Source organism: Abramis brama (assembly GCF_963993115.1).
Source record: "Abramis brama genome assembly, chromosome: 12".
Classification (NCBI taxonomy): Eukaryota; Metazoa; Chordata; class Actinopteri; order Cypriniformes; family Leuciscidae; genus Abramis; species Abramis brama.
The window spans coordinates 35,949,322-35,977,276 of NC_139974.1; the positions used below are offsets into that span (position 1 = coordinate 35,949,322).

General features: G+C 38.0%; 2 protein-coding genes and 1 long non-coding RNA gene across 5 annotated transcripts in view; 2 read left to right on the forward strand and 1 right to left on the reverse strand.

Annotated features, from left to right (window-relative positions):
- Positions 1–983: 983 nt before the first annotated feature.
- On the forward strand, positions 984–25,484 carry zmym4.1 (zinc finger MYM-type containing 4, tandem duplicate 1). Of its 2 annotated transcripts, XM_084131294.1 has the most exons (28): positions 984–1,179; positions 2,691–3,047; positions 3,776–4,312; positions 4,462–4,514; positions 4,625–4,789; positions 5,582–5,654; positions 5,754–5,991; positions 6,930–7,059; positions 13,837–14,052; positions 14,134–14,284; positions 14,808–14,923; positions 15,019–15,243; positions 15,580–15,730; positions 15,868–16,043; positions 16,164–16,329; positions 16,411–16,563; positions 17,666–17,703; positions 17,813–17,957; positions 18,045–18,151; positions 18,742–18,913; positions 19,523–19,729; positions 20,125–20,228; positions 21,760–21,913; positions 22,155–22,306; positions 22,392–22,506; positions 22,584–22,823; positions 22,908–23,034; positions 24,730–25,484. In XM_084131294.1, exons 2-28 carry the CDS (start codon positions 2,711–2,713, stop codon positions 24,944–24,946), a joined length of 4,665 nt encoding a protein of 1,554 aa, XP_083987420.1. In that variant the 5' UTR covers positions 984–1,179; positions 2,691–2,710; the 3' UTR covers positions 24,947–25,484. The 2 variants fall into 2 exon arrangements, with proteins under 2 accessions (XP_083987420.1, XP_083987421.1); XM_084131295.1 differs by lacking the exon at positions 2,691–3,047.
- On the reverse strand, positions 22,341–27,816 carry LOC311093715. The gene is made up of 2 exons (XR_014608473.1): positions 27,618–27,816; positions 22,341–22,916 (listed from the first exon to the last, which is right to left on the reverse strand). It is a non-coding gene; the product is annotated as an uncharacterized lncRNA (long non-coding RNA).
- Positions 26,581–27,955, forward strand: part of LOC311093713 (zinc finger MYM-type protein 4-like) — a 35,509-nt gene continuing 34,134 nt past the window's right edge. The window contains exon 1 of one of the 2 annotated variants that reach the window (XM_084131298.1): positions 26,581–26,599. Coding sequence is in view for 1 of the 2 variants with exons in the window: in XM_084131296.1 (XP_083987422.1) it covers positions 27,224–27,535 (312 nt within the window). In the remaining variant the exon portion in view is untranslated. Of the gene's footprint in view, positions 26,600–27,183; positions 27,536–27,955 lie in introns of those variants that run through there. The other variant, XM_084131296.1, reaches the window with a different exon arrangement.

Here is a 27,955-nt window from a genome sequence, read left to right on the forward strand (position 1 = left end):
ATGTTAATGTGGTAACACTTTAGATTACAGCCTGCAAAGTACTGCATAATTAAAGCCATTTTACAGTGTAACTTTTTGTAATTACCTATAACGTACTTAAGTTTGGGGAATAAATGGGTAACAACCAGGAGAATGTTTTTATTTATTTATACTGTAAATATTATAGATCTAAGGGGTACTTATTCTACTATTATGATACAACAATCACATTTGGGACCAATTTATAAAGGTTTCCAAGTCAGTGATATTAGATTGTGTATGTATTTTTATTGTACTTACCCTGTAACTACATGGAACAAGAGGGTAACAAGCACCACTTACCCTGTAACATGGAACAAGAGTATATTTCCCAGTATAAAAAAAAAAAAAAATTGCAATAGTTTTAGCTTTACTTGCCTTGAAACATGTAACTTAAACATCTGCACTTTTGCTATCAAAAAAAGTGGCTATCAAAAAAAAAAAAACTGTATAAATGCATAGATATGTATCCTGTAATTTTTAAAAAGCCCTTTAAAAAAAAAAAAATACAGTTTGTATTGGTACACAATTATTACAAAAAGGTACAGTGTATGTTCTCGCTAAATTGCTCCCAAATGTAAGATTGTTGTAGTAGAATAAGTACCCCTTCTATAATACTTAAAATTTTCCTGGTTATTTGGATGATGGTATTACATTTTAATTATAACCATTAAACCATCACAACTGAAATTAAAAGCAGCTAGTAGTCGTCAAATGAAACTAACTTGTTTACACAGTTTTTTAATTTTCTTTATTTTTTATTGATTTTTTATCAATCTGTTAACCAAAACCAAAACAAAACAAAAACAGTCTTAATCAGTATGAATAGAAATAATCAATATGAGCTGTTGAATATTTTATTGTAACTAAGTGCTCAAATCGATCACGCCCGCGCGCCCGCCCTTATGTCTATGCGCCCGCCCACCGCTAGTTGTGTGCATCTCCCACAATGCATTGCTGCACGCAGAAGGGGAAGTGCTTTCGCGGGAGAGCCAGCTAGTCCATCCAGCTAGTTGATCCAGCTAGTTGATCCTGTTCTACCAGCTTTTTCCACTATTTTGATGTTTTAAAACAGAAGTGACCCACCGTGCATCACACAGGAGTTGTATATCGGCTGTGTCGCGAGAGGGATTGTTGGAAGAATACGTCAAGCGCTCTAAAGTGAGTATTTTAACTGTTTGTAAAGGTGGCCCGCGTGTTGTTTATCGTCTCTGCAGAGATTCGCTGCAGAAACATGCATGCCCTGCAGTATTTCACCTTTACACGCTGCGTTCTGGCTGCAACTTTCTTTGTATGCATATTTTAAAGCCACGTGATGGAGTATTTCATTTTTGCGTTCCCATCGAATAGGAGCTAAGGACAAAAGAACGGCGCCTGTATAATAAAACAGGGCATTAATGCTATTTTGAAGAAATGGAGTATGTATGATCAGCCAGTATTGTTATTAGCTTAAGATGCACGTTTATAATCCTGAGACTCCATGTTGTGTGCAACTGTAGACTAAAATCCATTGTTGGGGCTGATGTTTTGAAATAGGAGTTTTCTTTAGTTATGAAATATTAAAAAAAAATAACTCTAGGCTATCTGAATTATATAAAGTATTGCAGGAAAGTGGACATTTTCATCCGTAAAACTGTGGATATATTAGGATAGCCTATATCTATTAGTTGTTGGATTTTTTTGTTGCCACAAATGCGATTAAAAGTTATTTGCAACAATTTTGCGTGGGAACGGTAATTGTATAATTTTAAATAAAATAGATTGATAGAATAATAATACATAATTTATTAATGATATAATGTATTTCTCATTAAAAAAAAATGTATTTGTTTTTCCATGAAAAGTGAAAATACTCTATAATGTTACCGCAAAAGAGTTCAATAGTTCCCGCCCCCTTTTTCAGTAGCGCTGGTTCCAGAAGTATTTTTCTTTTCCATAGGAAAAAAAAAAACATTGTTAAAGAGTTATAAGCCATGAACCATAATATTACAAACTCGGATTTTGAAGCAAAAACGTTTTTGAAAATCGGACAAAAAGGTACATCAACTAAGACTGTTTACTTCACGGCTTTAGTGAGGGAACGAACTACAAGTCAAGTCACCTTCATTAAATAGCGCTTTTAACAATATGGACTGTTTCAAAGGAGCTTTACAGTGATAATAGGAAATTAAAGTAATAGAGATTGTTTTAGCTTTACAGCAACTCTAGAATAAAGTTATTCTATTACAATCCCATGAAGTATTGCGAACAGGTTAATCGAAGGTCACCCAAAAATGACATTTCTGTTGTTAATTACTCCAATCCCGTAAGACCTTCGTTCAACTTTGGAACACAAACTAAGATATGTTTGATGAAATCTGAGAGTTTTCTGACCCCCTCCATAGACAGCAACGCAACTAACACTTTCAAGGCCCAGAAAGGTAGTAAAGACATCGTTAAAATAGTCCATGTGACTACAGTGGTTCAACCTTAATTTTATGAAGCGACAATAATAATTTTTATGTGCAAAAAAATGACTTTATTCTTCAATTCCTTCTCTTTGCGCGTTCACGGGGGAACCACGACGCATGCGTGTGGCGTTCTGACATAGAACCCAGAAGCTCTGCACTGTTTACAAGCAGAAGACGTGCGCTGTATGAAAGCTATTGAATTCCACATTGATTGTGTTTTAGGTCTTGGTGAAGTGTTTAAAATGGTGCTAAAGTGTGCAGTTCCTGGATGCCTGAACCGTGAGAACCCAACGAGTAAACGTAAAAGTGCCTCACCAATGCCGCCAGATGAAAGACTTACCTTTCACACTTTCCCATTAAATGATTGTGAGCGACTGAAGCTGTGGCTGCTGGCTGTTCAGCGGGATGTTAATTTACCGCTTCAGTACGTCAAGCAAATGAAGATGTGCAGTGAACATTTTTCACCAGACGACTTCAAACCGATTCAAGGAAAGATACGACGACTTCTCAAATCAACAGCTGTGCCCAGCCTGCACCATCTCGAAGTGGATTTCCTGATTGGTGAAATCATCGGCATTGGTGAGGCTCTTTTATGTACTCTCGCTGGTTTCTCAAGGTTTGGGCATCCAGGAACTGCACACTTAAACATCATTTTAAACACTTCACCAAGACCTAAAACACAATCAATGTAGTTGCGTTGCTGTCTATGGGGGGTCAGAAAGCTCTCCGATTTCATCAAAAATATCATAATTTGTGTTCCGAAGATGAACAAAAGTCTTATGGGTTTGGAACGACATGAGGGTGAGTAGGCTAATTAGTGAGAGAAATGTCATTATTGTGTGAACTAACCATTTAAAAGCTGAAATGTAAGACTTCTCATGTACAAATGTAGATTTTTTATATATATATATATGCATTATATTTTCAGTTTATTGCATAAATATATTAATATTTTGCAATTAACTGAAAATATAATGTTTTTATATATATAATCAACATTTGTACAAATGAATAATTATTTTGAGAGTTTAGAGAGATCAACTTGTTTATATAATTTGCAGTGCTTCATGGGAGTGGTCGTTCTGTTTGTAATACGTGCGCTGCAGGATTGAGAAAAACAAACAAACATTGAAAGTGATTGCAAGAATATCGTTTCTCTGTGTCGTTATCGTTATAGTTGTGGTGAGGACTCTGCTATTCTTTTAAATTTAGAATGATTTTTAAAACTTTATCTTTAGTCGTTATAGTCCGGGCCTTTATTTTTTAAGTCTGCCATATAGATAAATGTAATCATTTCCCACTTTCAGGAGCGAAGTCTGGCCCCTCACACTCTACAGAGGCAGTTTCACACCTGGACTCTACGTCTGCATCGGGTGTCCTTATGGCCAGTGAGGATTTCACAGGACATCTCTCTGGAGATGCAGCTGGTGAAGAGGAGAAGCCTGATGCGGTGGAGTCATGCAAGCTGGAAGCCACTGAAGCAGGTGTGAATGAGCCAAACCCTCAAAACAGCCTGATGGAGAAGGAGGAAGAAGAGGAGATGGAGGAAGATCTGGATTTAAGACAACAACCGGATGTGGACCAAGGAAACAGTCCAGAAAAGGACAGTCCAACCAACCAGGGTGAAGAAAAAGAAGAAAATTGTGTACAGGGACACTGTGAACAGAAGGCTGCTACAGAACTAGTGAAGAACGAAGACAAGAACAACGCAGAGGACACAGCACAGTTTTCAAACGAGCTTGTGATTGCTAAAGTTGAGGACTTCACGAATGAAATGGCAATAGATGTGGACCAGACTGAGGATCGGGATGGGAAGATGGAGGTAGATAGACCAGAAGATGCAGGTTGGTGTGGTTTTATTTATTTATTTTTTTTACTTTTTGCATGTTACTAGATGCTTTCATTAACGTTTTGTTGAGATGAGTTGCAAACCTTTTATTTATATTGATTGATGTTATTGATAAGCATGTTACACAATTTTTATATTTAACAGGAAAATTGTTGGCTAACCCCATAAAAAGTGAGAAAACTGAGCCTTCTGCCATGGTAAGCACAATATTACTATTTTATGTTTACCATTGAATTTCATTGAGTTCATTTGTTACTCCATGGAGAAGTACACTCCTTACACTAAAGCCCTCTTCATCTAAATCCAGCAAACACATTCAGTGGTAAAAACTGAGTCGAAACCTCAAGTGGCCCATCCCTCCATCGCCATACCAGTGAAGGTTAAGGATGAGCCAATGGATGAGGAGTATGAGAAAGCGTCGACACATCTGCAGCCAGTGGGAAACATTAAAGATGAACCCGACACCGCAGCTGTGAGTTTCACCAGTGATTTCCGCCTTTTATGTATTTTTTTGTAAAGGGGTAACGAAGGTTAAGCAATGTATATGAGGAACAGATGTTTTGAATACAGGGTGGGTTTATGTGGGTAATTACTGTTCTATAAATGTTACACCTATATATATATAGATTTAATCTGACGAATAATTTTAAAATGAATAATTGTGATTAATAATTTAATTGGATTTAAATGGTGAAACAGGCTAAATGCACACATACAAAATGTTTTTTAAAAGAAGTCTCTTATGCTCACCAAGGCTGCATTTATTTTATCAAAAATACAGTAAAAACAGTAGTGTTGTGAAATGTTACAATTTAAAATGATTGTTTTTCATATTTGAAGACATTTTAAAATGTAATTTATTCCTGTGATCAAAGCTGAATTTTCAACATCATTACTTCAGTCTGCATTGTCACATGATCCTTCGGAAATCATTCTAATATGCTGATTTGCTGCTATTGTAACGTTTCTAATTACTAATGTTGAAAACCATTTGTGCTGCTCAATATTTTTGTGGAGACAGTGATACATTTTATTTCAAGATTCGATTAATAGAAAGAACAGCATTTATTTGAAATAGTTTCTTTTTTTTGGTAACATGTCTTTAACTGTCACTTTTGATCAATTTAATGCATCCTTCCTAAATATTTTTTTCCTCCACTACTTTACTGCACTAGAAAATAAAATGTAACAAGTCAAACAAGTCAAACCGTATGTCATTTTTCAGGTGATTATAAACATGCAACCATTGTGTTCTTGCTTTCAGGATTTTAACCAGACACCTGATGCGATCAAAATCAGCGCAGTGTTCTCTGTAGGAGGAAATGCCACATCCATCGGTATGAACTCTAAAAATATATTATGATTTTTTGCTACTTGGGTGAATAGTGAAAGTTACATCTTATCTTTCTTACTTATTCCTCTTCATGTGACTGCAGTTCCAACAGAAAACCCAGCAAAGGCAGCACTAGGCCCTACACTATCCCTTCGTCCTCTGGCCCCTGCCAATCCAATCGGTGTGGTCTGCACAGGATGTCACAAAGTCCTGCTAAAGGGACAGACGGCGTTCCAGCGCAAAGGCTGTCCTAAACTCTACTGCTCACCTCAGTGTCTCTGCAGCACCTCCACCATGGTGGTCAAGATACCTCAGAAGAAGCAATGTTACCACTGCCTCAAGTATGCCTACATTAAAACCTTTAGATTTTAATTGTTCAAATGATCATACTAGTTGCATTGCATTTGATGTTTATGCTTTTGCATTCAAAAATGACTTCCAAAGCATTCATATACATCGTTTTTGAATATGAACTTAGGCATTTTTGTGTCTTGTGCCTTTTTTCTTTTTTTTTACCACACCAAAACTTAGTGAGTTCACCCAGAAATGAAAATTGACATTTACTCACCCTCATATCATTCCAAATCCATGAGACATTTGTTCATCTTCGGAACACAAATGAAGATATTTTTAATGAAATCTTAGAGGTTTCTGTCTCTCAATTGAAAGTCTATTCACCCAAAATTTGCATGCATCAAAACATTCATAAAGAGATTATGAATTTAATCCATATGAATTGAGCAGTTTAATCCAAGTATTGATCGCTTTGATTAGTGAACATATATAGAGCATTTTAATTTGGTCATGGAAGCTCAACTACGCAAAACAAATGTGTGTGTTTTTTCTCGCGCTTCAAGCATGTACGGTTGAGCTTCTGTTTATGTTTGCTGATCTAGCTAAGCCTGAATTAAATGTGTTCATAATATAAAGTGATCATGTCTCTTCAGAACACTTTGATTAAACAGCTTGATTTTTTTTTATGATCTCTTTAATGAATGTTTTGAAGCATCAGAGTTTTGTGTAAATAGACTTTCAATGGAGGGACAGAAATCTCTCAGATTTCATTAAAATATTTTAATTTGTGTTCCGAAGATGAATGAAAGTCTTTCGGGTTTAGAACGACACAAGGTTGAGTAAATGATGACAGAATTTTATTTTTTGGCTGAGATTTCCCTTTAATTCTTTAAAATTATGACATGTTGCTTTATTTTAAAAGGTTGCATTATAATATACAACAATATAGCATATGTAACTTTTTACCATTTCTGTTTCTGTGCAGAGACATTGTTGAACCGAAAGATGTAGTCAACGCCCCGGTGGACATGTCAGGGACTTTGAAGGAGTTTTGCAGTCAGAAATGCCTCACCGCTTTAAAGTTCAAGTGCAGTGTGTGTCAGAAAGCAGGAATGGTGAGTGTCCATCTCTATCTGTTCACTGGAGCGCCCCTACTGACTCTTCGGCACGCAAACTTAATCATGTTTTTGACCCCTAAGGACCTGTTTACACCAAGACAAATATTCAATGTGATAAACATTTTAATTGAAATGAACAGCTGTTATTGTGTATGTTCAGACACAAACGTTTACATGCTTTTAGTGTTAAAAAAAATCCCTTTTCCGTCGCACATTTGCGCTTTTGGTCACATGCCCAGAGCCTGCTGATGTTACATAAAATTGACTTGGAGGCGCTCACAAACAGACTATTTTGCAAAGCGACAGTAAATGGCTAGAGGAAGAATCTGGAACTGGCTCTCTCACCACAGCGAATACAAAAATCTTATCGGCTCTTTGAAAACATGTACATTGTGGTTTAACTTCCTTTCTCTGTGACGAGAGAAAGTTTCCCTTTTGTTTCTTGGCTAACCAGGTTTACCATTTTCCATTTTGGGGTAACCATTTCTGCTTTTCTAAAAGCGCCACCTACTGTCAGAGAAGAATTTTAGAGTGCACTGAAACATTCGCTCCCTAAAAAGTCCCACAATGCACCCTGAAAAGGGAGCATCGAAGCTCACTATGTTCCCTTAAAATGGAAATTCTAAAGCGCGAAACAAATCGCATGAGCCAACTCGCCACACATGAAGACACGATATAGGTTTTAAAAAACAAACCAATATTTTATTATTTCAGAAAGATATCTGTGCTGCTGTTGTTCATAAATACCAGTAGTGAAAATAAAATATCTGAACCGACAAATTGCACAAATCACACTTAATTTTGACATTTAACATTTGTGTTGGTGTGAACAGGTCTTTCATTCAGATGATATGAGATAATGATAAAGGTACTGTGAAATAATGTCAAGACAAAAACTTTTGTTGCATTATCTTTTCTGGCTGCAATTATTTTAATAAATTGCACAAAAAGACTGAGCAACAGGTATTTAATTTCAGTCATATTTGACTCAAAGTTAAGCAAGCACTCTTTAGTGTACTTTAATGGTTTTCTTTTTTTTTCTTCTAATAACGAAGGCAACAATTTAAGAATCTATGATTTATGGTTAAACAGATAAGAGACTGTAAGAAACTGTAAAGGGTCTGCTTTCATGTGTCCACTCACAATAACAACAACAAAAAAGTGCTCTGGTAAAATACAGAAGACATTCAGGATGTGCTTTCTGCAGTTTTGGTCTCTGTGATCTCAAACTCTGCATATACTTGTTGCACTGACATGACAAATGTCTCTACAAAAACCTTAATGTGTACTTTTAAATGAACCAATTAGATCTGAAAAACAAATATTCTCTGATTATGTAATGCAAATGAAATTGACACTTAGCTGTCTTGTGTATTTACTCCTGTAATATCAATTTAGATGCCTTATTTAAATTGATATTTATATTATCACTTTATTTATTCAATTTAGGAGTCTAACATTTAAAACAAAGCATTCATATATAATTTGAAAGCATGACTAAGCTTTTAGGTAACAGTCAAGCATTCTTTTATAGATGATTGATATACTTTAATAATTAGAACTAAAATGTGGCAAGCATGTACAAATACAAATATATGAATGCACATTTTTCATAATAAAGTGCCCCATTATGCTATTTTAAAGGTTCCTAATTTTGTTTTTTACACGTTTACATGCATCAAAAGTCAAACACTTTAATTTTCTCATAATATAATCACCACATTGTTCAATGATTCTCAAAGACTTGTCGGATGAATCAGTCTCTCTAAATCCCTCCTTTCCGTGAGTCAGCTCTGATTGGCCAGATGATCCAGTCTGTTGTGATTGGTCAACCGCATACAGTGTCTGTCAGAAGCTACACACCATTACCATAACTGAACGTCAGCTCTGTCCGGAGGCTTCCTACAGCTCGGCGATTGAACTGTAAAGACCGTAACGATGACATTGAATTTTACCATATCAAACTGAGCGCGATGATGAAACATAATTGGAAGAACTAATTATTCAACCCGAACAAAAATAACTAGATATGTCGAAATAACAGATATTTTGTTGAAATAACGACTTACTATCTCGAAATAACAAAAGTTTTCTTCCTTTTTTTTTTTTTTACTTCACCATGCGGTTCAGGGCTTCCATAGAATACAGCCTGAATATAATTGCTTTCAGAAATTATTTTTGGGGGTGCTATTGGGCTGCTTTGGTCTTTCTTGGGGGTTATGAAGCACCTGCTAGCCCCTCCCTATCACTGCCCATGATGAAAGGGAATATTCGAAAAACCATAATAGGGGCACTTTAAACAAAACTTGCTGGTTTTGCTTGGCATTATTGGTCATTCAGTGTTTCTGTAAATATTGATTATTAATAGTAATTTAAAAACACGCTAAAATGTAAACCATTTTCATCTATTTAATCTATGTAGGTTGAATAATGTCTGTCGCTCTGGGGTCTGACCGGCTGCTGGGTTCATGAATATTCATCACATTTGTCTGCGTTCGCCCAAGCTGATTGGCTTGGACGGTGATAGGTGAGCGATAGCCAATGGGATTGCCGCTTATTTATCCTCCATCTGCCGAAGGGTTCGAACGGCAAAAATAATAAATAAGCGAAGTTAGTCATTTTGACAAGAAAAATAAAATAATAGTAATGAATATCGTCTTCATATAGCGCGTCAGTTCTACTACTGTTTTGCTCCCTCGCTCTCTCTGTGTGTGCGTGCTGCCGCTGTCAGTGAAGTGCCGGTGAGTGAGGGGTCCACACAATAGAGACCGTGCTGTTAATCTGTTGATCAACAAAAGAGTGCGCATTAAAACGCAGCGTCCACCTCGATGTATTCACGCACGCTATATTTAATATTTATGCGAACATTTTACTCGTACTGAAGTGGTTAGATACATAACGTTACCGTTTATCTGCCTCATCTATCTATCGCGTTATATTCGCTCCCACTCGGTTATGACCTGGGCGAGCCATACAAATATGGTAAAAGCTCCCCCATCAATGTGATAAAAATAGCATAGCTTCATCCGATTCATTCACTTTTCATCGCTTTTGGAAGATGGCACAATGCACGTGTGAGGAACCTACCGAGATCCTGGACAGTGAGGATGAACTCACCTATTCTTCAGAAGAAGAGCACGAGTCTGATGAAGAATGGTTGCATTTTGAAGAGCGAATTGATCCAGCAGAGGATTTCAGTTCTGATGAGTAAGTCTATTCTTTCTTTAGGTAGCATGTTATGGTTGCACTTTATTTTACAGTACGTGCACTTTCAATGTACTTGGTGTACTTACCAATAAAGTACTGAATAGGTAACTACATGGGTTAAGGTTAGGTTTAGGGGTAGGTTCGGGACTAGTACCTAGTTATTACCCAGTTATTGTAATGACTACAGTAAGTATACAGTATGTAGCCTACATGTGGAACAGGACTGTAAAATAAAGTGCTACCCATGTTATTGTTAGAGAAGCATGTACATATTTTACTAGTTGGGCTGTTTGCCAGACTAAAATAAGATGGTTTGTTATATTTTTAGTAAAATATGTTGCCCTTGACCTAGGCAACTTGTCATTACATCTAAATGTTGTTCAAAACAAGCATGTACTATAATACACTACCATTCAAAGGTTTGGGGTCACTAAGGTGTGTTTTTTTTTTTTAAAGAAATGAACACTGTTATTCAGCAAGGACACACACATTAAATGCATCAGCAAAGACATTTTATAAAGTTACTAAATATTTCTATTTAAAAAAAAATGCTGTTCTTTAGAACTTAAAAAAAAAAAAAACTTTTCAACTGTTATAATAGTAATAAATTATTCTTGAGCAGCAAATCTGCATATTATAATGATTTCTGAATGATCATGTGTCACTAAAGACTGATGCTGAAAATTCAGCTTTGCATCACAGGAATAAATTACATCTTACAATGTATTACATTAGAACAGTCATTTTAATATTTCACAATTTAATATAAGTATTAATCTAATAAATGCAGCCTCAGTAAGCATTTGAGACTTTCAAAAACATTAAACATATTACCTACCCCAAACCTTTTGAATGTCATTGTATATTTAATGTAAAATACCTCCTCATCAGTCAAGCTTGTTCACAAATATCTGATTGGGTGTGAATGTTCGTAATGTGCTATAAATATATGCATGTGTTTTTCAGTATTAGCAATCAATAATGTTAAATCGTGTAGTTGCTTTGATCCTATTATTAGCATGCTCACAGGTGTTTGCTTTATTTTTTTTATTATTTTTTTTTGCAGATGTGAGAATGACTGTGACCTGATGCCGGTTGCGAAGAAAGCCAAGACAATCAGGCTGCCGAATCAGTCATGGAAAACAGAGAGAGAAGTCGACTTGGTCCCACAGAATCTGAGATTCCTGCCCTCACGGGAACCTGGACCGCAGCTGCGTGCAACTGACTCGCACTCCCCTCTTAGTCTCTTCAAACTGTTTTTCACTGAAAGCGCTGTGTCAACTCTGTGCTACAACACAAACGCTCAGGCCGCCAGGTCAATTGCGAGGGGTCGCAAATACAAGTGGACTGATATCGACGTTTCTGAGATGTACCGCTACTTTGGGCTGGTATTCTACATGGGCATGGTGAAGCTGAGCTCCATCAGTGACTACTGGCGGCAGGGCAGTCTTTTCTCTGTGCCTTTTCCCGCCACAGTTATGTCAAGGGACAGATACCGCACCATTTCATGGAATATGCACATGAGTCACCCAGCCGGAGACAGAGAGAATGACAGAAAGAAGGGCACAGATGGGTATGACCGCCTTTTCAGGGTCAAACCCCTCATAGACACAATCCGTCTTGCATGCAAAACCAGCTATCATCCTAGAAGAAATTTAGCCGTGGACGAAAGAATGGTGGCATGCAAAGCAAACACGGGAATGACACAGTACATGAAAGCCAAGCCAACCAAGTGGGGCTTCAAGCTCTTTGTCCTCGCAGACTCATCGAATGGATACACTGTGGACTTTTCTGTGTACACTGGAAAGAATACCAATGCCACTGGCCATGGACTACCATATGATACAGTGATGTCTCTTGTGGACAAAAAATTTTTTGGATCTGGGTACCATGTGTACATGGACAATTTCTACACAAGTCCGAAGCTCTTAAAAGACCTGTTAGCCTTGAAGTATGGTGCCTGTGGGACTTACAGAGACTACAGGAAGGACAGCCCCCAGAATGCAGCTAATTCACTGACCAAAAAGTCCGCCAGGGGATCCATTAGGTGGATTCGGGATGGACCACTTGTGTTTGTGAAGTGGATGGACACACGAGAGGTGTCTGTCTGTTCCACTATCCATCCTGCCTACACCGGAGACACTGTGCAGAGGAGGGTGAAAGAAACGGAAGCATGGAGCTTGAAGACTTTTCCCTGTCCCGCACCCATCGTTGCGTACAACCAACACATGGGGGGCGTTGACCTGTCCGATCAGCTGTTGCAATACTACACCGCACAGCACAAAACCCTGAAGTGGTACAGAAAGATCTTTCTACACTTATTGGACATTGCTGCCACCAACTCCTTTACGTTGCACAAAGAGCTGTACGGCAACATGACCCACAAAGGGTTTATGGAGCAACTTATCGCAGAGCTCTGTGATATGTCACTGAAAATACCACAAAAAAAGAGCTCTTGTGACCATGTGCCTGTTCCAGGAGCCCAGCTGAGCTCAGATGCCAGGAAAATTGCCTCTGCTGGACGTCGGATCTGCGTGCATTGCAAAGCAGCGCATGGCAAGAAGCAGCAAACACCTTGGAAATGCCAAGCATGTGACGTGCACTTGTGTCTTCAGTTGACCAGGAACTGTTTCCAGGAATGGCACAAAACTCTGTGACTGTGTGCTTTTGACCTTCTGTCTGTTTATCTTTCTGTCTCTCTGTATGATGTTGTACACTATTGTAAATAAACTACAAACCAACTAAAATATTCTTTCTTTTAGTCTTCACATAATTTCTTTTGGTTTCCTTACTGTGGCATCCCCAGATGTGATTATCTCCCTAGATGTGAAACACATCAAACAAAGTGTCACACAAAAGTTAAATTAAAGTGTTGTTTTCTGAATGAATGGACACAATGATTTTCACAACATGTCGTGACAAAGACTCTGATCTACAAAATCCAGTAGTCCAAAGTCTTGTGAACAATGTTTTATGGCCCAATATCCGCCTATATTTATATACATGATTTAGAAATATTATTCAGACCCCTTAATTATTTTAGTTTTTTATTATTGATCAGTGTGCAAAGTTCTCAGTCTTGTTTTTGCTTTGTCATCAAGCTTTATGGAGCTGGTTGTGGTGTGGTGCCGTTTAGCATAAGGCAGCAACATAAAATATGAAAAAATTAATGGGTTTGAATGCTTTCTGAATCCACTGTGTTTGTATTTGTTAGAAAATCAACCTTTGTTTGCACTGTACATATTGCTCACACATTGTAGGACTGCAACTACTGTTTAGTGTACTTTTAGGTTCATGAAAAGCAAATCTGTATCATAACTGACTTGCTGTTTGATACATTTGCATTTTTGTTACTTTATATTTCTCTAGAAAACACTATTGTTCTGGTAGACTGAAATTGCATTTTTGTCACTTTATATTTCTCTAGAAAAAACAAAGTATGTTATAGTTGTTTTTTTCTGTCTGTGACAATTGTATAACCGTTTCTGTGGCTGCTTTATAAGATCCATATAAAAATAAAGTTCAGTAGTTTTAAAAGGTTGCGTGTTGCAATTGCATTTCTCATAGACTTACACTCATGAAGTGAACTTCATGGGCTCCATCCAAAAGCTGTGCAGCGACAGCTGCTTCAACCAGTTCCGCTCCACCAATAAGCTGAACATGAACAGCTGTGTGAACTGTGGCGGATACTGCTATGGCACAGACAGTCAGTGTCCGTCTCTGCGGATAGAGGACAGAGTTATGAAGTTCTGCAAACAAAACTGCCTCCTAGCCTTCAAAAAGGTAATGGCAAAGGAATACCTAAATACGGGCTGGTTATTTTGTTGAAAGTCATTATTAAATAAATTGATCTTCCTTTTGTAGAAGAGTCTGAAGCCTGTCTCCTGCAAAATTTGTCGTACCATGCGCCCGGTTGCAGAAATGGTGGACAGTCCGAGCACAGACGGAATCCGAGAGCTTTTCTGCTCCGCTTCGTGTGTTACAGCAAATAAAGTTCAGACTGTCAGTTCTTCAGGTAACACAACCACATATGTGACCCTGGACCACAAAACCAGTCACATGGGTCAATTTTCATAAATTGAGGTGTATACATCATCTGAAAGCTGAATGAATAAGCTTTCCATTTATATATGGTTTGTTAGGATAGGACAATATTTGGCCGAGATACGACTATTTGAAAATCTGGAATCTGAGGGGGCAAAAAATTCGAAACATTGAGAAAATCGCCTTTAAAGTTGTCCATTTATGTTCGTGATTGTGCTGCATTCACTCACAAAAATAAATGTTTTATATATTTACTGTAGGAAATTCACAAAATTTCTTCATGGAACATGATCTTTACTTAATATCCTAATGGTTTTTGGCATAAAAGAAAAATCGATAATTTTGACCCATACAATGTATTATTGACTATTGCCACAAATATACCCGTGCTACTTGTGACTGGTTTTGTGATCCAGGGTCACATATTCACATTCTTAGTGGTCTTCTCTTTTGGAAGTATACTCAAATGTCCTTTTGGTTTGCATTCAAACCAGGTGCTCCAGTGGAATGCAACAGCTGCAAGCTGAAACTAACTCCTCAGTATCATCTAGCCATGTCTGACGGAACCATCCAGAACTTCTGCTCCTTTTCCTGCGTAGTATCATATCAGGTAGAGTTTAGTGCTTTTACAGATCACTCGGATTCAAAATATGTCAATCATAGAAGTAGAGATATTTCAATGTTTCACTTTTTGACTTTGTTCAGGATTCCTTCAGTAAGATAAAACCTAACAACCAGGTAAACTCCATAACCTCCACCACAAACGCCACATCTACCCCAAAACCTGTTGCTCCCAAACCTGCTTCATCAGAGTCCAGCTCATCAACAACGACTAGCGCTCCTGGTGGTCCGGTGCAGACGGTCACCAAGATCCCCTGCTCTCAGTGTCTGAACTCATTCTTCCACAAACCAGAACTGCTGGAGTTCAAGGTACTCCTGTTCACTACTGTAGACTGCAACTAATAAACCAGATATTTCACATAATTGGAGTTCATGGTTTTACAGGTGTAATGAATTCTTGGAATGACATGCAACAATTTGCACCGATTTTTTTTCAAGATACACAGACAATTATTATTTTAAAGTCAATAACTGATATACTGCCCATTTATTAGGTCACAATCTAGAGTCTCATTTATTGGCTGAAACTGATATGACTGCTGACATATCATGCATTGTAAAGTGTATAATTAACAATCTGATCAGTATTTGCTACTCAACAGTGACCATAAACCTAATTGGCTGCATGCTTTCCTGACCTTTCAGAGGAAAATGTACGCTTTCTGCAGTTCTGCTTGTGTTGAGGAGTTCAAACAGATCAACAACGTCATGGCTCGCTGCGAGTACTGCAAGATCGATAAAGTTGTTAAGGAGGTGAAAAGGATAAACAAGATTGACCGCTGTTTCTGCAGCGAGGGTATGTGCCAAGAGCAAAACTAAGATATTATTAGCATACCGTTTGTTTTCTTTTTGATTCGTACATGCATGTCTTAATACCAAGTTGTGTAATTTTAATGTGACGTTATAATACATTTTTTGTTCATCTCTGTACAGGATGCAAGTTACTTTATAAGCATGACCTGGTCAAGCGCTGGGGGAAGAAACACTGTCGCAACTGCTTCTACTGTAGTGGCTCCTCTCAGACTCTAGTCACTGAAGTTTTTGATAAAGTAGAGCAGGAGTTCTGTGGGAGCGTATGCTTACAACAACATACCTTATTAATGCGCAAGGTAATATTTGATCTCTTTTATTATTATTATTATTATTATTATTATTGAGAACTGCAACATTACACTTAAGACATTATGTTGTGGCTTTCAACTAACTAACAGTGAGTACATTTCTGCCAGGAAATAAAGTGCTCCATGTGCAGGCAGGCCAAGAAGATGAAAGAGACCGTGAAATGGCTGGGTGAGATTAAGCATTTTTGCAGCTTGCAATGCTTGATGTTCTTTTGCAGTCTGCAGGGCATCACTGGGCCAGTCAGACCTGCAAGCAAACCTCTGCCCACACAAGGTATGTCTACCTGTAGATATTTGTGGATTTTTCCCCTCTGTGGCTTCTCTTTTGATATCTTTTGATGATTGGTTTCCTCAGGGACAAGCCCAGCGCCGTCTCCAGCCCCTCAAGCTACAGTTAATCGCACATCACTGATCACTAAAGAGGCCACACCGGTCATCGCCAATGTTATATCACTCTCAAGTGCATCCAATGGACAGCCATGTGTTTTAGGAAACAGCGCTCTGCAAGGTGACTATCCTCTATCGTCCCTGTACCATGAGGGATGCACAGCGTATCGATACCAAAATGGTTATCGGTCGACATTAGAGATTTATTTACTTGATTAGTCAGTTATAAATATATTGATTTATTTTATTAAATTAGCCATTTAAATTTAAAAGTCATTCAAATTGGATATTTTATTGTGCATGCACATTCCCCTGATCCTGCGGATCCTTAAAAAGTCTTAAAAATCCATAAAAAGTCTTATTTTTACTTATGAAAGGTCTTAAATTTTAGATGACACTTTGACTTAGACATATCTGAATGCTTTCCAAATTAAAACTAATCTAATCTAATTGGCGTACGTATTAATTTTTATTATTCTATCTTTGTGGATTTGCTTGTTCATGTGACAATTCGCGTCATTCGCACCAGCATATAACATATAATGTCCATATATAGGTGAAAATGCCCCTGGAAATTAATTTAAGGTGGCAAATATTGCCCCTTAATAAAAATGTTAATTTCGGTCACTGCTGTGAACTGACCACTGCATAGAATATGAAAAATATGAATATCTTCGTGAGTCTGCTGTCAACAACAGGCCTAAACCAGCCATGGTACCAGTACAAAAACACAATCAGTAAAATATCATCCAATTATTATCAACAAAACTTGGAAAATATCGCTATATATTTTTGTCAATATTGCGCACCCCTAATGTACGGTATTCATTTTGATTTCTTCAGGTCTTGAAAAGGTCTTAAAAAGCCTTAAATTCGACTTTAAAAAGTGTGCAGCTACCCTGAATTAAATATCTCTAATATTTTAATAACACTGTTAAATGTAACCTTTAGCCAATCTAAAAAAGAATATACACTTTTAATACTGTAATGTTGCAATGGGTAAATTCACTTGTATTGTAAATGTCTAATTTTAGTCTAGTTTTATTTTTATATATATAACATGAAAATACTTATCAACTTATCTATCTTTGTAAGAATTGTAATATTGGTGCCAAACACATTGCCAGTTACATACTTTTTTTTTTTTTTTTTTTTTTACAAACTAAGCAACGAGTCAACTATTTTCTGTGTTATCTCTCACAATTACCTTTTTGCTTCCTCAGGCTCTATTCCAGCTGCTACTGCAAAAAGTTCTGTAAATGTGAGTTTTCCACAATATCAATAGACTGTGACTGGTAATGTCAATGAAATCTAAATGAAAGCTGACGTTCCTCTGATCAGCCACTGATCGTTCTCTGTGTTGTCCCCAGGCGGCCAGCACACAAACAGACGTTGTAAAGACTTCTGCTCCACCACCCCGAATCCTGAAGAACAAGGCCCTACTCTGTAAACCCTTTTGTCAGAACAAAGGCACATCCTGTAAACCCAATGTCTGCGACATGAACACACAAACAGGTACTAAGAAGCACTGTTGCAGGCATGTTTATAGTGGGCATTGCATGTGCTGACACTCACATGTTGTGCATGTTGGTTGTCTTCTAGATGGACCTTCCGTGATAGTGCTTCCAGTGCCGGTGCCAGTCTATGTTCCGGTTCCCATGAATCTCTACACACAATACACTCCAAAGTCTGTGGGGTTACCGCTACCGGTGGGTATCTCTACCTCTTCCCATCCTCCTTGTTATTCCCTTTCCTTATCTTCATCTTTGAGTTTTGAAACTATTATAGTTTTATACATGTTTGCTACCAGAATCAGTATGTTGATTTATTTTGTTAACTGAAATAAAGCAAAAAAACTAACATAACATTTACTAAACTTAAATAAATGTTTATCACTCATAAAATGTCAAATAAACTTCAAGTTTAGTGAAGCACTCTAGTGATATTTTAGTTTATTAATAAGTATTATATTTTAGTATTTAATTTTAGATATTTTAGTTACTTGCACTAGTATTATGACTAAAATATCACTAGACTACTAAGAACATTGTTTTTTTCTTATTTTTGTTGTTCTGGTTAGCTCATAAATTTTTTTTGTTAAAAATCTGAAACCACAAACTTTAGGGGGGGAAATACTAAAAGATAACAGTGAAAACTAGACATACTGAAACCTAAACTATTATAATTAAAGTAAATTGCAGATCATAGATTACATTTGAAGGCAACCTATAGACTCCCACCCCTGATTACACTCTTAGTATATACTTGAATCATCATGTGTCTCTGTCTGTTCATGCAGGTTCCAGTGCCCTTGTTCTTCCCCACGACTCTGGACAGCGCTGAGCGCATTGTGAAGACCATTCAGGAAATCAAAGAGAAGATCCCTGATGACCCTCTGGAGGCTGACCTCATCATGATGGCGGAGATGGTGGCTGAGGATACAGAGAGGGAGAAATGCATCACATCTGCTGGTAAATTAGGGACAATTTAAAGGTTTTTAATATGGTTTTCGTGCTTGAATGTTCAAAAACCACCTTATTTTTCACTTATTTTACATTGTTGCAGCTCCTCTCTTCCCAGTCTGTCAGTAACACTCTGTTTAGTTCCTGTTTAAATAAAGCCCCTCTTTCCGAAAAACGCAATGTGCTCTGATTGGTTGGCTGGATCAGTGTGTTGTGATTGGTCAACCGCTTTGAGCGAGTCAAAAGTCTTGAGCGAGTCCCAAGTCTTGGGAATTTCACGCCCATTACCATAACCACAAGTTTCAACACTACTAACTCAACCAGGTCTCGTCCACTTATTTTGCGTATGCCTTGGCCAGGAATTTTTTAAGTAAGGAATATTGTGACTTCCCTCAGAAGATCCATTATGACTACAATGGAGGCGTTTCAGGGAGTTTTCAGGGAGAAACAGTGCACACTGATATAGAGAATAACTCCCTTTGGAGTGACTTTGTGCTTTGTAACTTTGCAGACCATAATGCATAAGGCATAATAGGTCTTCTGATCTAACTAACTTTTATATATACACATGCACACACATTTCTTTTTTGTTCACTAGCCTTTTGTTTTGTTATTCAGATCAGACTGAAAATATAATGGAGGACCTAGATCTGGAAGCCCTTTCCAACAATCTGAGTTGGGAGGAGGACTCTGTGTCTTCAGCTCAGACATGGGATCAACCCCCAGATCCTGAAAGACCTCCTCCGTCCAGATCTGCCACACTGACCCCCATCTCTACCTCAGCAGAAGAGCCACAGATGGACCTGGAGGCTGATTTCCCAGTCGGTAAGAGCTTTGACTGAGATTCAAAGTCTTCAAAGAACAAAACACAAAGACAGAATCACTAACTGACTGAATAACTTTTGAAGTTTTAATAAGGATTAATCTATATTTAACTTCTAATTTATGCAGTGAAGACTGTGAAGGGTTTGATAACTGTATTCAATTTCTGTATATTTTCTACCTGTTAAATCAAATATTTAAAATATAGACCTACTGTCTTTGTTTCTACATTAATTTGGAGATTAAATGTGACATTATTAAAATATAAAAATATATTAAAAACGTTAATGTTCGGTGTGATCATTCTCTTTTAATTACAGAAAGTTACATTTTAAAAATTACATCAACAAAAAAATGTATCGATTAACAGCACTAATCTTTATCCTTTCACGTTTCAGAGAGCATTGAACTTTTCAGAGGGCAAACACAAAAGGAGGCGACAGATTCTGGCAAACGCAAACCTCGCAAGAGAGGACGTGATGGCCTCCCTCAGAAGAAACGGGTAAGAACAACTACTGTTGAATTATTCTCAACGTTTCACCAAAACGTTTAAACACTTTAACTGTAGCAATGCAGGATAACATTTATCTTATCATACTGAGGTGGGTGACATAAATCAGTTTGTATCTACTGCAATATTTTGAGAGCATTTTGTACTCACGTTCTCCGTGTTCATTAGTTTTCGATCTGTCTAACAGTCCTGTCTAATACGGTATTAGATAGAGCTGTTATACATAGAAAGTAGACAGTATATGAAAGGGTATTAACGTATGGCGTGTGGTTGATGTCCAGTGTTGCTAGCTGAGCAGAAATACATAATCATGTTTGGCTTGGTCCCCTTAAAGTTGCGTTGGATTTTCTCCTTTCCGTGTTCGTAGAGTTAGTTTGTGGAGGACATATATAGGCTATAATCTGTGTTTTACACAGCTTTCTTAAAAATGGCGGGTGCTGGTGTTTCGCGTGCGTTCGGCCAATTAGCGTACACTAACGTCACTGGTAGTTCCTAGAGTGCTGTGAAGTAGGAGCTAAATTAGTTCCTTCAAAAGGAGATCCTAGAACTAAAATCGTTCCTAGAACCTGCATTGCGAACACAACAAAATCCGGGTACTTCCACAAATAGTTCTTGGAACTATGAAAAGGTTCCTCTGGTTTGAAAGCCCCTAATATGGCACTTGTTCTGCTGCTGTCAAAGGATGCGTGGAATGAGAAGCAATAAAATTGAGCGAATTATCTCATAGTATTAATATCTGGATGAATGATTTTGGAATGCTAACAACGTTGCGTCCAAAACATTTTCGCTTTCAAAAAAAGTGTTGTTTTTTTTATTTATCGATTTTTATTGATTTTCAAAACTTGTTTCAATAAATTAGTATACATTACTATTCAAATAAAGATTCTGGAGCTGATATTCAGATATTTAATTATTTAATATTAATGGCCGTTTAGTTTCTGACACGCACTGTAAGCGGTAGACCAGTCACAACAGACTGGGCCAATCAGGGCACTTTAAATCTGTAAAGTGTGGGGTGCTTAAACATTACTTACTGCAGATTTTCCTAATTTTAACACATTTTGTCCTTCCGTAAAAAGAAACTGAACACCCTTTTTGCGTTCACAAAAAAAAGTCAGTCGCGATTGACGGCCCTATTTCTCCTGCTCTACTAAGGCTGTTTAATTCTTAGTTCATGTTAACTAAGGTAGTTAAATAATGTTAACTAATGAACCTTATTGGTTCCTAGTGTTACCTACTAATGTTTTGAATAAGAAAGGCTAGGGATAGGTTCAGGATTAGTGCCTAGTTATTACTCTAAAAAGTATGTAGTATGTACATGAGGAATAGGGCTGTAAAATAAAGTGCTACTCAGTTGATGTTCAAATATACTCTTTAATTCAATACATTGGACAGATAACATGAAATTTGTAACTTTGTAAAATATTAATTTGTAGTTGTGGTAGCGTTTATAACTTTTATAATACTTTTATTACCATCACTGATTATATGTTTGACACTTATGTTTTATTGGTGTGTGTAGGGCCGCAAGAGTGCAACAGTGGTTCCAGCCAAACCAGCTCTAGACAACTTCTCAAACCTCTCCAAACTGCAACATGAGTACGCAGTCAATGCCTGGAGAGACTGGGTGCGCTGGAGGAACGTCCAACCCAACATGGAGACTCCCAAATTCGGCTGTAGGTCTCAGTTTGCTTTATACCCAACATATTATCCCCAAAAGAAAGTTCCACAATGTAAAACAATTATACATAAAAATGGCTTAACGTGTCTCACAAGTTATATATATTTTTTGACTATATGCATTCAGAGGGATTTGAACCACAAACTTTACCATTGCTTGCGTCATGCTTTACTAGTTAAGCTACACAATCTTCAACATGCCATTTAAGCATCAAACACGTCCTTCATCCTCCACAGCGCGTACTATGACAATAAAGGAGGACCTGTTGAAGTGTTGCACGGCTGAACTGAGCTACGGCCTCTGCAAGTTCATCTCTGAAGTTCGTCGACCCAACGGAGAGAAGTACAGCCCTGACAGCGTCTTTTACCTCTGCTTGGGCATCCAGCAGGTGAAACGAGAAGAAATCACACAAACTCAACACATTCAGTCATGTTGTATTTAGTTAAATTGACTCTCGTCGATTATGTTTACAGTTCCTGTTTGAGAACAATCGGATGGAGAACATCTTCTCGGATCTCTTCTACACCAAATTCTGCCATGAAATGACCAACTTACTCAAAGGATGGAAACCAACTATTTTACCCACTGGTGAGTATTTTAAGAAACTGACACGAGACTGGCTTGTTTCTCTGTTGTGCTACAAACGCCTGTGTGTGTGTGTGCAGGTTACGTTCATTCTCGTGTGGAGGAGGAGTATCTGTGGGACTGTAAGCAGCTGGGAGCGTTTTCACCCGGCGTGCTGCTCAACACACTGCTCTATTTCTTCACCAAGTTCTTCAACTACAAGACAGTGGAGCAGCACCGTCGCCTCTCTTTCGGCCACATCGTCCGCTGCTCTCGAAGCAAGGGCAGCACCAAAGTGGCCTGTTTGCGTTTCTATCCCCCCAAAGATGACACGAGCTCTGGTCAGTGGTCAGTCATACCATCATAGCCTGATTGTGTGTTTTGTGTTCTTGTTGTGGGTATCATTTGTTTTTTGCTCAATGTAGATGGCGTCCCTGCAAAGAAAAGAAAGGAAGAGGAGGATGACAATGACACTATATATGAGATAAAGGAAAATTCAGAAAATCCTCTCCGCTGTCCGGTCAGGCTGTACGAATTCTATATCTCAAAATGGTATGTTCGTTTGAAATTTGAAATGACAGCTTATACACACACACACACACCAGTGGCGATTTCTTTAAGACTGCAAGGGAAGCTCGGCTTCCCCTATAATGTCAAAAAAAATGAATGGTCAAATATGTACTATTGTATTAACATTGTATTGACTAAAATGCGTTAGAAAACGTTCGTCTCAAAGACGAGTTCGTTCAGAATCAGTTACATACAGCAGGTCGGGTGACTCGATTTCCTTCTCATACATTCCCGTAGCGTCACAGTGCATTTCCCCGTTGAAGCCCAGCTTCCATTGACTTCTATGGGGCTGCTTCGAACAGTTTTTTTTTTCAGCGCTTCGAAACTAGACGGTCATTGGATAAATGCTGCGATTATGTCCCGCCCATGGAAGCTCAGCTTCTCTGGGGGTGAACAGGGAGTGGGCTGGCCTGGACTCCGGGCTTCCGCGTGATGATTGGAGGGTCTGTTGAAAGGCTGTGTCTCCTTTTGATTGACAGCGATTTCATACAATAAAAAGTCGCTGATGTTGAAGCTGTTCGAGCTCAGTCCCATCGCGGATTTTTCAAAGACAAACTGCTGCAATCATTTCTTGGTATTTGCTTGTCGAAATTGCTAGCCAATTTTTATAATACATTTCACACAATTATACATTTATACCTTTATTATATTATTACTTATATTTTTTATATTATTATTATTAGTAATAATTCAAAGATAATTAAAAAAAAATCTTATTAGTAGCATTATTATTATACTTTATTATATTATTATTTCTACCTTTATTATATTATTACATTCATTTTTCACAGAGCATTTTCTTGAAAAGGAACGTAGAATTTACGTATAAATAAATGAATAATTTTTATGATGTAGGCCGAAAATGAGCTTCCCCTCTTTGAAAGACCAGCAGCCGCCACTGACACACACAGGGTTTGACATTAAAACCCTCCAAATGCAAGTGGATTTCAGCAGTGGCATGTAACAGTCACTCCTATTAGCCACTTTGGAGGGTTGAATTTTATATATATTATTATAATTATATTTATTATATATATTTTTTCAATTGTAGTCTTTTAAAATGCACCTGAAATAAACTAAGTGCAATGTAGTTGTCAAAAAAAAAAAATAATTCAATACATCAATACTGAAATATCTGAAACGCTTCCAATACTAATTTTTCGCAGAATAGATACACGATACTAGCTGCACTTTCTCACTCTCTCATCTCTCCGACAGCGAGACACATACAAACCCTCCTCCCCTCACTCACTCGTTTCATTTGCTCCCAATGAATATTGTTGGTGTAATTTTGCCGTGGGATTGCGCGTAATTTGACTAATTCAAATGCTATCGTGCTATCGATGTCGAAATTTTGGCCAGTGAAAATGAGTGGCTAGTAACTTTGGAAACCCAGCATAGCCACAGTGGCTGGTGAGCAAAAAATTGTCAAGCCCTGAATTTGTGACTACAAATGTCAATCAATCAATTTAATGCATCCTTGCTGAATAAGTTTTAATTTCTTTAAAAAAAAATAATAATAATCGTACTGACCCCAAACTTTTGAACGGTAGTGTTTAATGTTACAAACTATTTTTATTTCAGATAAATGCTGTTCTTTTAAACTTTATAAGTAAATGCTATAAAAATAAGGGAATATCATTGCTGCTCTATAATACACTCATATTTTTTCTCCAGCTCACCCAGTGTGAGACAATGCACAACCCAGTTCTACCTGAGCCCTGAGCGTTCCTGTGTACCCAGCAGTCCCATGTGGTTCTCGACCACCTCGCTGAGTGATGATATTCTGGACAGCATGCTCATACGCATCCTTACTGTCAGAGAGCTGCACCTGGAGACAGACAAAACGCCCACCGAGACCGAATCAGACAGTGACACGGACTACAGACCATGACGCTGAACTGTGACTCACGCCATAAGCGCACATCATAACTGCAGAGTGAAGGAGGTGTCTCGGGGAAACGTTTCTCCTAGATGGCTCTGTGTAATTCTGCAAAGCTGACAAAACCTGAATGCCATTAAATTGGATTAAGGATATTGATAATGATTCCAAGGACTGGAAAGCAAGTGTTTTGTCATTGTATTTTCCATATTATAGTAGTTACAAGGCTGTACAGTTTTTTTTTTTTTTGGTTGTATGGGTTACATTTAGAGGACAATGTTGAATTTTATACAGTGCCACATTATACACAAGTGATCTTCCAGACCATTGTCTGTATTATGAAACACTAATAACATTGACAGCATCTTTGTACAACAGGCATTAAAAACAGTGGCTGGTGTATCTAACCTTTGTTCATTGTAAAAATGAATGTGGGTTTTCGTTCTTTTTGCAACCTTGCCATTCCAGGGTTTATTAAATCCTGTACAATAGGCAACACTGTATTTCTTTGGATTAAAAAAAAGACAATAAAACTGAATCTTTCATTTAATGTTTCAACATACTGGCTTTCAAGGTGTATCATCACAAAGTTGACATTTCAAATAAAAAAAACAAGCAAAATGACATGCTTGCATTTTCCACAGAAATGCATTTGAGCATTGCAGTCTCATTTTTAAATATAGATATGTACACATTGATATTCTGTTTGTGTACATTACAAAATAACAAATGTAGGTCAGAATAGCAAGAAACTGGTTCGAGATACAAAGATGTAAATGGATCCAAGTTTGTATCTCGTAGGCTACCTCACTAATAATGCCCGGAATGGTACTAAACTTCTACAGTAGAACAAACAGGTTCTGTATTCATAAAACGAGGCATTGGAAAGTTTGTAAGTACATCAGGAGTTTATTTAAAGGAATAAGCCACCGTTTGAAATAGAGGTTAGAATGTAGTTCTCCCCTACATTTAGATAGGTGGACAAACGCATTTTTGTCTCAGTGCATGCATTGTCCTAAGTCTGGCAGCTCCGCCGCTAGCTTAGCTTAGCATAATGAATGGAATCCTTTGTTGCCGGATAGCATGTCGTGACTCAAAGTGATCCAAAAAAAAAAAAAAAACACTAATTACTTATTGTGGCCTGCGTATTTACAACAAGTACAAATAGCAATACAGATTAAGACTAGGCGATTTCCTAGGCAGATATTTACTTGGGACTATTGGGGTGAAGCACAGGCGAAGCACTGCTACTTGGGCGCAGAGATATCACACAACACCTGAAATCCCACAACTTCCTTCAACATACCGGCGTGACCTGCACCGAGTATCTTCGCTTTTGGATTGTGTTGAGTTTGAGAAATTACAGCAAACATGGTAATTACCTGCATAGCAAAAGGTTGTGAGAACAAGCAAAGGACATACACGAATGTAATGTTTCACAGAATTCCGTCGAATTTGGAACTGAGAAATCAATGGATAGCTGCTCTGGAGATCTGTACTTCAACACCTCTCTACAAAATTAACCAGTATCGTGTTTGCGAAGAGCATTTTGCACCAGAGGACTACGTTGAAAAAATGCTATATGGGCCCAGAAAGACTGTACTACGTCTGAAGGATACGGCCATCCCATCCATTTTCAAAGCAAAGGAAGAACAAAGTGCACATGTAAGTTGTCTTTTATTACTCTTCCTTACGTGAGTCTGTGTCTTTTTTCAGTTGTAAGATGCTGAGAAGCTGTATAGAGTATGGTTCAAATTGCCTCTAGTATAACCTCATGTTGAGTTCAACCTGTTTAGCATGGAACAACCAGACTGAAAAAAACAATTGCTGTTATCGTTCCCTGTGAAATGAAATGACTGAGGGCTAGCTATATTTCTCTCACCGAGTTAGCCTGGTTCTGTTGACTCAGGAGTTGTAGTATAACGTTACTTACTACAGAGTATTTTTTTCACTTTTACTCACGACATGCTAACGGGTAACACTGAGACAAAAATGCGTTAGCCCTCCTATCTAAATGTAGGGGAGACGGTGAATAACCCCTATTTATTTCAAAAAAACGGTGGCGTGTTCCTTTAATAACACTTGCCTGATGGTCACTTCCGTGATTTGGGAAAAGCCCGTAAAAGTCCTGTAAGGGAAAAGCTAGTGAATTTAACACTACATAGAAATAACGTTTATACTCTCGCGTGAAACTTTGTTGACGGAAACAACTGTGTAAGTTAACTTACACGTGACTGAGCAGAGGATTGTTGTGAGACAGACTGGACTACTGCAGAGTGATAGGACAAGATGCCAAACACATGCATCTATCCCGGCTGCGGTATAAAAGCTAAATGGTTCAATCCGGAGACCTTCCATGGTCTGCCGTTTCGCTGCAATGACCCGGAGCTTCTACAACAGTGGCTTGTCGTTCTCAAAATTGACACCACTACACCAGTCGAGACGCTAAAGGAGAAGCGCTACCGTGTCTGTAGCAGACATTTCGATGAAGACGACTTTCATCTTCCTAGTAGAGCCAAGGACTCAAAAAAAACGACTCGAGTACACCTGAAAAGGAACGCTATTCCACGAGGGGGCCCACCGGCCACGGACATATTAGAGGTAAGTTAAGAGGAACACTCCGACTTTTTGGGACTTTATCTTATTCACAGTATCCCCCAGAGTTAGATAAGTACATACATACCTTTTTCATTTCTGTGCGTTCTGTAAGTGTTATTTGACGCACCCACCGCTAGCCTAGCTTAAGTTAGCACAAAGACTGGATGTAAATGGATAAGGTAGCATACTAATCCCAATAAGTGACAAAATAATGCAAACATTTTCCTATTTACATGTTGTGATCTGTATAGTCACAGCGTGTACAAATAACAAGGCTATATGAGACAGACCATTTTTAATCGTATAAATACTGGGAACTATATTCTCACTAGGCGTAGGAGCACAGCTACTTGGGCGGAGTGATTAGCGCAGCACACGAGACGCCCTGTGGTGAGGAGCAGAGAGTTCGCTCAGAGTTGGAGT